Genomic DNA, 13,637 nt, shown 5'->3' with positions numbered 1-13,637 from the left:
CTGCTGAAGGCATTTGACAGAGCTCATCCGCTAATGAGTTGTGAATTCTGACAAGTCTTCAAACGGCGGCTATCTGTCACTGAGACCATTTTCCTCCACACTAAAAGAAAAAAACAAGAGAAAGAAAATAACCATTTCCTTCATCAGGATTTGAGGCCTAAATATCCCCATGGGCTGCATCTGCTGAGCCACAAAACTGTCTTTAAAAGGCAAATGGAGAAGGACGAAGTCAAACATCAGTACCGGTCTTCCACACAGTCTCAGTCAAGCAGCAGTAAAAATTTAGAGTCCGGTGAAAAAGGCCTCCGTAAATGCAGACTCAACACAGGAAGTGCACCCGTCGATGGTCGCAGCTGTTGAGCGTAAAATGCAGTTTAAATGACACCAAACTTAAAACTGATTTGTCAATCCTCTTCTGACACAAACTACTTTGATTAGAAGTCGCTGTAGGAATTATTCTAGCAGCCGTCACATTCTTGAAGAAAATCTGTTCACCTTGGCATTGTCGATTTCTGAAATGTCCCATAAATGTGTGCAGATGCATCACATATGAGGTTCACACAGTATTGTCAGCCTGTTCCCTATTATTTGTATTGTATTGCGAGAAGAATAACTAAATTCAACATCTTGCTACAGTGGTTGAGTTTCTATAAATTTAATACTTTTTACCGCCTCAGAAAAAAAACAGAACTGCCCGCGCATTAATCGTGTACCTCACTGGCTAGAAATAAGAGAATCGTGGGTTTAACTCTGCCCTTTAGGAGTTAAAGGAGAACCAGACTGAAGCACGAGAGATGGGTCAGGACTGAGAAACAAGTTCAACTTGACAAAAGATTTGAAGAAAGCAATTGAAGCACAATGACCTCTGACCCCGTCTGCCACAAGCCTGTATGTGCATCCATGTATGTGTATGTATGAATGTGCAAGGGAGATGCTCAAGGCTATTGAGCCCCCCCCAGTGCCCTTAATAAGGAAGCTTAGGTGCCCCAGCCAAGGGGCAAAGGTTACCAGATCAACCATCTAGCACACTGCACCATATTCTTCTTTCAGAGATATCTGCAGGAAATGCTACAAAACCATTTTTTTTCTTCAGAATCATCATAAATAATCAGAATCATCTGTAAAATCCATCCAAAGCTTTTAACAAAACCTGCATATCTTCATAAACAGGGGATTATATTAAATCACAATTCTGCTTCCACCAGCATTATATAAATATACAACGGTTCTGACATGTATTTCCAGACAGCAGACGTATTTAATGTTTGACTGAAGTTTGCGGAAGCCGTGAAACAAAACACAAAACATCCGGCTCCGGCTCCGGCTCCCTGCTCAATCCAACCATTTTAAAAAAGCCTGGCTCGGCCCTGATACTGATCTGGACATCTCTACTTTATATAATAACATCACAACCGATTTGCAGACATGCATCCACGCAGCTAAAAGTGGAAAGAGGTTAGCCATTGGGAAGAGGAATGGAAAATATGATATTCATGTCGGAGCGCACTTTCTGAAAGTCAAAGAGTCTTTCAGGTCCACATGGGAAGTTGGGAACATCTTCTAAATTTTGCAATCTATTCCAAGAGCTCTCCAGAGAGGCGTGTGTGTGTGTGTGTTTGTTTCATCTCCTCTCGCTCCGGCTCTCTCACGCAGGGATCAGACCTCTTTGCCCTTCACTGCCCCAGCCCAAATGAAATCTGTCCCAGTTGGACCACTCTGTGGGTCATTAATATTTGAGGGGAACTCTCCTTTAAGAGCTCTTCCTGGTACAGGGGAAGTCATAATCCCCTCTACACCACAAAAACACATATGCTCAAAAACTGCTAATATCATGTGCACAAAAAAACAGCTCTGTATCAAATAGTACAAATAGAGGGCACGTTTTTCCTCTCTCTTCGGCCTCCGTAGCACCCATTAGGTTCTCACATACGCATAAGATTGTTCACATGTGGCTGAAGTGGCTCCAAGGTCCAACAACAGGCTTCTCACGACAAATCATCTTGTCTAGTTTCAGGATCTACCATATTCTTTCCAGCTACTGCCTTGAGTTAAAATTTAAAGAGGCCAGAGCGCAAATATGTAAGAATCAATAGTAAAATAATAGCATCTGGCTTGGTTTGGTTTACATTGATTTAATAATCTGCAAAAAGAAATACGTCTATGAAGATTATCAGCCATCCAGGTCAGGGTATATCCAAAAACTAAAGCAGACATCTATGTAAAATTGGACAACCTCTCTCTGAGCAATGGAGGTGGACTGAGACACCAATTATCAGCCGCTTACAGAGAAAAATAAATGCTTCTGCACGCAGTTGCACCCAATACCACACTGAGCCCGCCCAAACGACCTGACAGGCCCGGCAGGCTACATTATCACTAGAATCACAAAAAAGAAACTGCAAGTGTGTGTCCCTGTGTGGCTAGGTTTGTGCGGTATGTGTATTTGTATTTGTGTGTGTGTGTGTGTGTGTGTGTTTGTACCAGCTGTGTTCTTTTCTCTCACGAGCGGAGTCATGATGGGCCAGAAGTAGTGAGGTCTTACGGGTAGCCCCTGCTCCCTAAATACCTTCATCAGCCCTAAAGCTGTACCTACAAAACAGGAACAATACAATTTCATTATAATTTAACAACTGTCAAGCAGTTATTGTTATATTCACCAAATGTAGATAGATGAGTGTGCGAACAAGTAAATGAAAGCATGTGCATTACCAGTCTTCTTGGATTCCAGGGCGCAAGACAGAGCGAAGGTGAGCGGTGCACTGTGCAAATTTGACTCCTGGAGCTCTTTGCAGTACCGGACAATCTTCTCCACTGACTGTAGGGAACATACAGGAATCAAAAACGCATACCTCTGACTAACTGGCAAATACTGACAAGCTACAAAATGAAAATGAAATTGTGAGGTTCCGACTGAATTCTTTTCCCAAGTACCGAGTCCATGGTGATGCAGTGTCTGAGGAAGAAGTTGCCAAGGTCGGGCGAGTCACTGGAGCCATCAGACTGCAGCGAGGGGAAAGTCTTGAGGACCTGAAAAGAGGCGTCCTCCCGTCCGTGGGTGATGAGGTTCAGGCACAAGTTCATGGCATCTACAAGAAGAAGAAGATCAATTAATTCAGCCTTATATCACTGTAAAGCTGTTTAAAAATATAGTTGGTTAATACATTGGCATTCGGTCTTTCCTTTGGTACGGACAATAAAAAAAAAAAAAAAAAAAAGTTGCCCAATGTGTTAGGAAACTGCAGGACTCAATCATGCGTGTATACACTAATGCATACTGTACACTATAAACACATGCTATTTATTCTGTAGTACACATTTTCAGAGTGCTGGAAAACAGTGTAAACGTTAGAAAAATAAACATTAGCTGTGTTCATAACAGCTCTAACTAGTAGTGTTTAAAAAAGATTTCAAAAAATAACAAGACCCTGCACTTATAATTTGTTCAGAATTAATTGAGGTTGGTATACCAACACTTATCTTCCAATCCCACATTCGTATTGATAATGCAAATGCAAACGGAAAGAAACTTGAAGATACGTGTCCCTCGAGTGGTTCAGTCTGAAAGCATTGTAAATGATGTGCAGGTGTACCTGGAATGTAACCCCTCTCATGCCTCAAACGCTCAACCATATCTGGGAGGTACTTCTCGTGTCCAGACTTAGCCAGAGTGAAGATAACTTGCATGATGTCCCTGTCCATCAGACTGCAGTCTGCGGCCTCCACTGCCTCCAGAGTCTTAAGTACAATGAGAAAGTATGGTAAGAAAATTAAATGGAAGAGAAATAATAGAAATTAAAAAGAAAAAATCTTGGATTAGAAAAATGGGGCTACCTCTCAGTAGATATAAACATACACAGATGTGAAACGGCAACTAACTTAATACACATACCTCTTTCATGCCGTCCAAGTCTCCTTTCTCAGCATACGCATTCAACAGTGATACATAAGTGTCAGGATTCGGTTCAATCCCTGCTCCCCGCATCACAGGCAGGATGTTCTTCGCACTTTCTATGTCACTGCAGGGCGATAAAGATGCCAGCTTGTTCAAAATCAAATTGCTCCAACACCAACACTTATTATGTGCCATGAAATACATTAAAAGAACAAAAAGAAGTCAGTGATACTCACCCTGCACGAGCGTGGCCTGTCACCAGGGAGCTGAACACAGCCTCAGTGATGGGTAAATCTTTGCTCTTCATGAAACCCAGGATGGTGCTGAGAAAACAAAGAAGTTAAAATCTAAAAACACGCAATAATAATGATATTAACAAGTTCACTTATGTAGCAGTTTCCCAGCACAATATCCTCAGAGCATTAAATCTCTTACTGAGTGGTTACTGGTGAGAACAGGAGGATTGTTTACCTGGCACCTTCAATGTCTCCATTTTGACAGTAGGCTGCTATGAGTCGTTGGTAGGTAACCTGTGCACAACAATAAAACAAAATCAAAGTGAGCTGGAAATCACCTGCAAGAAGTGCTGCAAGAAAAATCATGAAGGTATTGTGCTGATATTTTATGAGGACTTTGAAAAATGAATGTGCATAATTATTTACAATCTGATGTGCATGCAAAGGAACAACTTCATAGGAAAATCTAATCATGCATTTCTTGGCATATCTGTACCCTGCAGTGTAATACTTACTCTGTTGGGCGGGACATTAGCGGCTTCCATCTTAGCCAGGAAGTCGGTGGGGGAGAACTTGAACTCATTCTGCAGGTAAACCTTCAGCATGGCGTTGTAGTGACTAACATCATACTGTGCACCTGTGGAGGACAATGTGCCGTCAATGTAACTGTGACAGCTGCAACATACAGTGACTCCTCTTAAAACATTATGTTTAATACACAAGATCAAATAAGTGTGAACCATTCGCAGCAACATCACATTTAACAACAAGGATTAAAGTGGATTTATTCTGACCATCCGGTTTTAGTCAGTGGGCTATGGTAAACAACGAAAGCATTAAATCTGCTAAATTAACATAAACTGAACATTCACTAATGTACCTAATGTTTTGGCAGTACTGCAGTACTGTTTATCCACCCTTGTTTTTTCCTCAACTCCTACATCTAAGATCCACCCGAGATGCTTTGAGGAAAAACACAAATGTTGCAGCCTCTTACCAAGCTCCTGCAGCTTCTCCCACACACGATGTGCCAGCTCAGTCCGTTCCTTCAGAGGCACCTCAGGTAGCAGAGAGCCACAGCTGCGCAGCAGCAACAAGGCCTGGTTAGCGCTGGGATATCCTGCAAGAAGACAGGAGGAGACATGAGGATGAACGTAAACAGGGATAGGAAAAGGAAAACAAACCAAATAAGTCATAATCTGTTTTGCAGTTAAGCAAAACTTTAACAATCATAATTTGCTGCCAACAGATGATGACACTTGTGTGTGTGAACTTCCGCCAGTTCTCTAGTTCTCTAGGTGGTCCACCGGACTCAAGCAAAAACTGGGACTGGGAAATCATCTCTTCAGCAGAAATCTCTCATTAAATCTGTCTCCCTGGTTGTTGTCCCGTCTGCCTACCTGTCCTGCAGACATCATGGAAGATGCGGGAAAGCAGGGTCTTGGTGACACGACCGGTCTTCCTCACTGATTTGTCCAGCCTGTTCAGGGCCCAGTCAAACTGCTGCGTCTGCTTGGACCGCACGGCAACGCTAATGTCATCCTTGTGCTCTGTAGCCACAGCATAGCTACGCACACACCCCACGGCATACGGCCACACACGACTGTGGAGGAACACAGAAGACAGTGGAGATGTTTAGAAAGAGAAAGATGGAAGGAGGAGACGAAACAGGGACAACAAACACACAGGCAAATTAATTAGAGGGCACATGGTGTCCTCTTCAACTAGCACATGTGTTCAGTGCTGTGAAAAGCAGTTTCACCGACAGTAACACCTGGATGTACTGCCTACTAAAAGGCTGTTTGTAGTTTAGGCAAGAACTGTATGACCTTGAAGGAAAAAACAGTCACACCAAAGTAATCTATGGCTGCAAGCTATCATTCTGACATCAAGGGAAGCCAATGTTTCTTCAGTACATAGTTATAGAATTATAAAAGTCTATTTTCACAGTAACTTAGCTGCATCTCCTTGGCTACAGCATGACAGTGTAGCTTGGTTCATAATGAAGGGCCTATTGCTAAAAGCTAGCATGTAGTGAAGCCAATAACATAATTATGAACAAAGACAGAATAACAGTAATACTATTAGTGCTAAATAGTGCTAAAGGTCACTGTAATTGGTTTAATCATGAGCATCAAATTGACATTGAACGTGGTTACACAAGGTCTAATCACCATCATCTTGTGTAAACCGGGGGCCATATTTCATAACCAAGCAGCTAACTACTTCTACTCCAACCAGATTAATCTAACATAAGGACACATATATCATCACACCACATTCAACAGTGCAGGATTTATTAAACACGTGTGCCTTTGGCTGTCATTGACATTCAATGACATCTCTGCTTCACGCTCACGCGTGGATAACAGCTACACGGACTAGCGGGCTCTGTCATACCTGGACGCATTATCGGAAACAGGGCTGATCTGTCGTAAACATACTCCGCTCCTTCCCCCGCCGATAGATCCGCTGTACAGCCGTCCGAGTGGCGGTCCGGTTCTTTTAGTGCTCGAGATGTGGAGCAAACCCGAAGGCGAAAACTTAAGTAACCGGGCTGATCTCAAGAGCGCAGCCATGTTTTCTGTCGCAGCATGGGAGAACATCCGCACCACGTGACCCCTTGCATAAAGAAAGTATCGCGAGAGTAGCTACAGTTTTTTTTTTTCTTCACACATCTGACTCAAGTTCTGCACATTGACTGACTGTATATAGTTGTTCTGCAATGATTGTAATAGCGTAAGCTAATTTATTTAAGTGTTTGTATTTGTATTTAAATATGTCAAGATAAAAACGCAACCTCATATCAGATTTGTATTTCTGATATTATGTATGTGTTCTTCCATTTTAAGGATTAAAGTTTATACTTGACCTTGGAAACAGCAGCTTCACAAAAATATCCACTTACAAACGTTGTTCATAGCTTTCATCATATTTGCAGCCACTCAGGATGCCTATGGGATGTGGTTAAAAACTCCAAAAAAAAACGACCAGTGGACATTTTACATCCAGTAATTGATCTGCCAAAAAGTTTATTCATAAATCACCTGGATATAAAGTGTATATCAAGAATTTCACAGTAAGAGACTTTAGTTTTCAGATATTTTATTACATCATTATTGTTGTTTTTTTTTAATTCCACATGTTCAAGAAAGACCTTATTAGCTCAGTTCTTCAATCAATTTACTTTTCCCTTTCCTCTTCTCTTTCTTCAAATGTTCCTCAACTACAGTTCTTTCTTTCTCCATGCTGTTCCTTACACTCTCTCTTTTGCTGTGTTCACTCCACAACTCAATAGCCAGTCTACGAGCGTGTGGTTCATTGTCCAACACCCAGGCTTGGAAGAATTCACACTTCTTGCTTGCTAGGAAGTACTTCTGTCTTTTTGTCCCTTCTTCTCCCTCTTTGGACAGGACTGCTCTGGCCTGTGACAGCACAGACCGAAGCTGACTCAAGGCTGCCAGGCAGTATCCCGTGGCATCCTTTCGGTCTCTCCCCGTCATAATGTGAGCCACAGCCTCCACCGCCCTGGCTGGGGCGAGAGGATCGTCTTTGTCGAGGTAACCTCCACTTAAAATGAGAGATTCACCACAGTCTAAGGCATCTGGTACAGAACTGAAGACCCTGCTCGAGTTTAGTGCCTCAGAAAGAGCAAGTATCATGTCACAGAACTCAAACATCAGTGACTCAGTGTCCCCGTTAAACAGGCTCAGGGTAAATGCATAGCCAAAAAGTGCATTGACTAAACCATTGCAAACCAGAGGAGAGGGATTTGCACATAAGGAACTCATCTTTGGAATTTTTGCAGAAATCTTGGGAATGTTTTGGACTCCCGAGCTTACTTTGTCTGTTTTTCCTTTAAGGTTTTTCAACTTTTTAGCTGTTTTGCCCTGTTTCTGAACCACTTCCTGTGATGACTTGACTCTACTGTCAATCTCCTGCTCATTCACAGTAGCTGACGTCTCTTTCTCCAGTTTGCTTACTTCGTCCTCAAGCACTTCCACCAGTGCTCTCCCTCCATCCTCATGCTCCTCCCACCACGGCTTCCACAAGGGTACTAGCCCGCCAAGAGCTCCACCCTTCATCATACCCATAAACACCTCTTTCTCTTTGCTGTTAAGGAGTTCCCACAGGTCCTCTTCTGAAAGTTTGTCAATGTCCAGCCCTGAGAGCCGATCAGCCAGGTCCAGCTCCCCTTTTACACTTTCAGCTTCTTCATCTGTGACTCCAGGCAGCTGCGCCGTTCCTCCTATCTCTTCAAGTTTTCTTAAAATAGCCTCAATCTCTGTTGTATTCTCTTCTCCAGACTGTTGAAGTTCTGCTAACCTGGACAGGAGCTCCACAGCCTGCACTTTCTTTGTCGCCTCTTCATCCCCTTCGTCTGTGTCATCTTCCACAACACCCGCTTCTTTTAGCAAACTTTCCATCCCCCCATGTGTCCTTTCCGCCCTTTGTCTGAGTCCCACAAGAATCTCCTGCATTTTCTTTCTACCCTCAGCTTCTGTTTTCCCCATGTCCTTCAGCTCCTGTAGAACAGACTCTTTGTAAAACTCCTCAGAGCATGCAGCGTGATCTGGGCTCTGGTAGCAAGCCAATCCACAGTAATGGAGGTTACAGCGGGGACAGGTGTAACAAGAGGGTTTACATTTACACAACATGCAGACTGAAGTGCTCCTGGTATTAGTTCCATCCTCTGCAGCCTCGTCCTCTTGGGTCTTGGCTGGCGTGAGAAACTCCTCTTGTCCAGACGTAGCTCCTCTCGACGGGAGCAGAACACCATCCCTGGTTACTGTCTCGGGCTCCGCGTCAGTCCACTCCTCCTTTGGACCGATGTCTGTCAGAAGACTCCTCACTGACGGAGGAAGTCTCCGTCTAATTAATGGATTCATTAGCGAATCGATACACGATGTTGTAGCAAAGCAGGAGAGAGCTGCGTGGTCCAAAGGCTGTAACCTAAAAAATGAACAATAACACATGTGAGCCGGAGGTAAGTTATCCATTACTTCCTTATATCATACAGAGGATTTGACAGTTAGCACTGCTAACCTTAGTCACAAACATATTATATGTTTAGCGTGCCATTACGGTTAATGTTCTTTTGTGTTAGTGCCTTACAAAAGCAAGTTATACTTACTGTAAAAGATTTAAACACCAACGTTTCACATATGTTGTCCCGTTCAACTTGCCATGTCGCTTGTTGATGACGTTTCATTGCTGCACAGGCGCAGTGTGAGCCGTGAGCGCTCATCCTCCTCCGACCTCTACCACCATGACAACAGCAGAATGAACTTCTAATTGCCAAAAGGACTTTATTTATTAAATATCAAGTAGATATCAAGTAGATCGTTGTCATATTATCATATAATGCAGACATTTTAAACGTGAACTTTTGGTTTCAAAATTCAGTATTTTATTTGATAAGTAATTTCAAGATTGATTTTGCTGACATTTTTTAAAAGCAACAATTTCCACAGATATCTTTAACATATCATTAGAAGTACAGTCTTTTAACATATTAAAAGTTATATGTTAAATTTAAATTAAATTAAAGTTAAATTAAAGTTAACTACTGTCTACTGTCTAGAACTGAGAGCAGTCTAATCAGTAGCTCTCTTTAGTTTGGTATAATGGATAATTGATCTTTATATACTATATTTGCACTCACTTGCCAGTTCATTAGGTATAATACTGAAAATGAATAACTGTTATAATGTTTAGTTTACACTGTAACAGTGTGTGAAAGGTGGTAATTCAACTGTGTGGTTATTTTGGATGATGTAGTTTGTGGTGCTGTTAAACTGTATTGAATTAAATTCAAAAGTATATCAGTTATTAGCCGAGCCCACTGACAGGAAAATAGAAACATGTGTTAGTACAATATAATACAATTCAATAGTACTACAAAACATAATCTCCAAAATGAAAACAGTTGAAGCTAAGATTTAGAGCAGGACTCTTTGTTTCTATTTTTCTAATGTACTGGACAGTGAATGTATCTCCACATCCACCAAGCATTTATTCCACTGTTTATAAAAACTGACTCTGGTTTAATGTTCACTGACCACACCTCACCTCTGGTTTACACAGAGAAGTTCTCTATGTGACGTACTGACCAACTATAATATTTGTACAATGAGGCCCATCAGTGCTCATACAGTCAGATATCTGTTTAGTCTAAATTAGGATGGTTGATTCCAAGGCTCAGCCTATTCAGACGCTACTCTGTAAATGACTGAACAAACTGTTCAAATTAAAACCTGATTTATCACAAGCATGTATGCTTGTCACAAAGAGTCCCTCCATCTAACTGTATGCCAATCTGTGTGTGCTCTCTGCATGTCTTTACACTTGTGTGTCTTCCTGACTCTGCCTTGTGTCTACATCTCCTGTAGGGCTGTTTGCTATGAGGTGATTGCCTCCTGCAGGGGGTCAAGCACAGTAAAGGTCATGCAGGTGGGGAGTTGTCAGATGGCCGTCCACCCCTCACTGGGCCAAGGGGCTCTCGTGCCGCCTGTCTGAGCCTGTGGGGAAATACGCAGGAGAAGGGGTGTCTGAGGACGACGTGTGCCATGCTGTCTTGGCCCCGCCCCTGGCTGCCGTACCAGCAGTCCTGGGCAGGCAGCTGCCTTCTCTCATCTCCCGTCTTCTTCCGTGGTATGTCCTGTGACATCTTAGTATCCCAACACAAGGTCTGTGAGCTTACTTACTGACTGTTACACTGATGATATGCAGTAGCACAGAATCTCATCCGTTAGGAAGGCTTTCATTGCAGGACTGTTTTTAAAAATATGAAAATAAAATAAAAATATATTTGGCATTTTTGCCTTTAGCAACATAATATAGGCAGAAAACATAGAGAGAGAGCCTGTAACAATTGGCAGACACTGGACATGGTGTGTGCTGTTACCAGCAGGACGCCAGGACGCTCCAATGAGTATTGTTTTGGTATAAAAATATACATTTACAATGTAGAATATTATCTCTCAGACTTCAATAATTAATTTTAAAAAGGCCATATTTCCTCCATTATCCATCACACATGTGGAAACTCCTACACCTTCAAACATTAGGTAACAAACAATATGACAGATTTATAGATATTAGTTGGATACCTTACAAACCTATGAGGAGTGTGGAAAAAGTACCATCTAGCAGCCTATTAAATGACAGCCAAATGACAAGCTGAGATTCATCTGCTCCCATGATCTCAAAACTCAAAAACTGTCCTCACAAAGCTAGATGTACCAGCTCACACACATACACACACACATGCGTCCTGCTGTCTGCCACCAGCTGATAGGTGACAGGGAACAGGCTCTGCCTTTTGGGCATGTCCAGCTCTGGCATGTCTGGAGCTGTCTACTGTACAGCAGCAGGGTATGTGTGCGTGTGTTTGTGCAGTTAAAGGGAGTAGACCTATGTTGATGTGGACTGTTCTGTCACCTGTCAGCTCAAAAGGATCTGGCATCGTAGGACACCCAAAAGGGAGGCTCTTTGTTTGCATGTGTGTGTGTCTGTGTGGTGGGGGCGGAGGGCCCGGCCTGTGTCCAAGGCCCAGTTTCCATGTGAGCAGCCAGAAGCAAGTGTTTCACTTTGACTGAAGGACTTTTGAAGATGAATTCAAACTTTTCTTTCTTGTAACGTGACTTTAAGGTGCCCCAGCATGCATAACAACATAAAAGATTAAAGATGACTCTGTGAAGATATGAAAATACAAAATGACTAGACAATCACCTACAGTGTAAGGGAAAGATGAAAAGAGGTCAAGTGAGTGTGTATCTAAGCAGAACGGTAAAGTGCACTTAACTGATAAGATATTCTTTAACAACAGCATTTTGGAAATAATATGCATTGATATGCCATAACATTATGACCACTTACAGATCAAGTAATCATCTCATTATCATGGGACCTGTCAGCAGGTGGAATATATTAGGCAGCAAGTAAAAAACTGTTGTGTTAGGACTAGGAAAAATTGTGAAGTGGAAGTATAGAAGTATGGTATTCACTGATGGCAGTGGCCTCCAAATTCCAGAGGTCTCAAGCCACAAGCATGGAGGCCCACCTCGCAACTTTTAGGACTTAAAGGACCTGCTGCCAGCGTCTTGGTGTCAGATAGCACAGCACACCTCCAGAGGTCTTGGCAAATGCATGCCTCAATGGGAGCCCTACACAATATTAGGCACGTGGTCAAAATGTTATGGCTGATTGGTGTATATTCACCGCTTTGTTTGGAAATGGGGAACACATACATAAAAAATGAAGAGTGAACGTGAAACCTGACATAGCAACACCATCCTACCCCCATCCTCTCATCCCTCGTTCATCTTTCCTGCCTCTATTTTCATGAATGAACACCAGAATGTGAGCTCAGCTCAACTAACATGAATGCATCAATGTACTCCTTCAATAATTCATATCCAGGATCTATTATTTACCCATCACCTTGACTTCTTCACAATAAGGCATCACTGTTCCTCCTCCCCAGTCCCTTCATCTCTCCTTCTTCCTGTCTTCCTTCCTTTAATTGACCACCTTTGCCAGGTCACCCAATCCATATAAACAAATCCCTGTTTCCTGTACCGGTCCTCGATCTGCCTCGGCCGCTCCCTCTGAGTGTGTGTACTGAGTGCAGAGCGGCGTGTGATGTGCTAAAACACAGGTAGCCTCTCAGTGACCTAAAGCGGCTGTTGACAGCAGTGACAGAGGAAACAAGCAGGGAGAAGGAAAAGGAAACCTCACACCACTCCAGAAGTCAGCTTTCTCTCTGCCGACCTGTGTTGGAAATAGAGGGTCCAGTGTATCACAGCGACACCAGTCATTTCATGTGCTATAGTTTGTTTTTACACCAGCAAGCACTGTTATTTTGAGTTTAGACGTTTTCACTCAGTCACTGGTTATCTCCATTTTCTTTTTCCTCACCCCCTGCCTCCTCTTCCTCTAGTTGTGCTTTTGTCTATAAAAAGTGTTGTCTATAAAGCTTGAACGCACCAGTTAGATAAGATATAAAATTGCAAACCTTGATCTTTCTGTGAATTCAACACAAAATATTTTTATATATTTAAAAGATTTTAAATATATTTAGAAAATATAGATATAGAAAATAATATATATATTTAAATCTTTTTTTGTTGTTGTTGTTTTAAGGTGTAATTTTTAAAGATGGAATCTGTTCAGAATTTGTGTTTTGTGTCCATTTTTTTATGATCTGTTTTTGTTGTGTGCCTGTCATCTACTCTTTGCTCATCAAGAATATATTTTAATTATTTATTATATTTTGCACAATTCAAAGATGACAAAAGGCAAAGATAACAGTGCAATATGGAGTACAGGGAGAGGCAGAAAATCCATAGTGGGCCTTTTTGAAGCCTCCACCGTTAACCTAAAATTGTCACAAAAGTAACATAAACAACAATATATCTACATGAAACTTATAGCAGGCCAAGTGTAGAGTGCAGTTTATACACCTGTTTTGTCTCCTGCGCCAAAGTAATAAAACACATGACCAT

At 42.1% G+C, this 13,637-nt stretch overlaps 2 protein-coding genes across 2 annotated transcripts in view; both read right to left on the bottom strand.

The window, feature by feature from the left end:
* lrpprc (leucine-rich pentatricopeptide repeat containing) overlaps window positions 1-6,762 on the bottom strand; it is a 56,773-nt gene extending 50,011 nt beyond the window's left edge. Inside the window, exons 1-11 of the mRNA XM_084561109.1 lie at window positions 6,529-6,762; window positions 5,529-5,731; window positions 5,126-5,248; window positions 4,644-4,765; window positions 4,364-4,422; window positions 4,129-4,215; window positions 3,890-4,016; window positions 3,591-3,735; window positions 2,932-3,086; window positions 2,710-2,815; window positions 2,482-2,589 (exon numbers count right to left, since the gene is read on the bottom strand). Coding sequence (XP_084417235.1) covers window positions 2,482-2,589; window positions 2,710-2,815; window positions 2,932-3,086; window positions 3,591-3,735; window positions 3,890-4,016; window positions 4,129-4,215; window positions 4,364-4,422; window positions 4,644-4,765; window positions 5,126-5,248; window positions 5,529-5,731; window positions 6,529-6,734 — 1,441 coding nt within the window. The 5' untranslated portion in view covers window positions 6,735-6,762. The remainder of the gene's footprint in view (window positions 1-2,481; window positions 2,590-2,709; window positions 2,816-2,931; window positions 3,087-3,590; window positions 3,736-3,889; window positions 4,017-4,128; window positions 4,216-4,363; window positions 4,423-4,643; window positions 4,766-5,125; window positions 5,249-5,528; window positions 5,732-6,528) is intronic.
* A 143-nt stretch (window positions 6,763-6,905) lies between these two features.
* On the bottom strand, window positions 6,906-9,357 carry znhit2 (zinc finger, HIT-type containing 2). The gene is made up of 2 exons (XM_084561112.1): window positions 9,263-9,357; window positions 6,906-9,081 (listed from the first exon to the last, which is right to left on the bottom strand). Exon 2 carries the CDS (start codon window positions 9,015-9,017, stop codon window positions 7,290-7,292), a length of 1,728 nt encoding a protein of 575 aa, XP_084417238.1. The 5' UTR covers window positions 9,018-9,081; window positions 9,263-9,357; the 3' UTR covers window positions 6,906-7,289.
* Window positions 9,358-13,637: the final 4,280 nt, after the last annotated feature.

Source organism: Chelon labrosus (assembly GCF_963514085.1).
Source record: "Chelon labrosus genome assembly, chromosome: 15".
Classification (NCBI taxonomy): Eukaryota; Metazoa; Chordata; class Actinopteri; order Mugiliformes; family Mugilidae; genus Chelon; species Chelon labrosus.
Note: the sequence above shows the minus strand (reverse complement) of the source record. Positions and strands in the feature narration are given on the sequence as shown.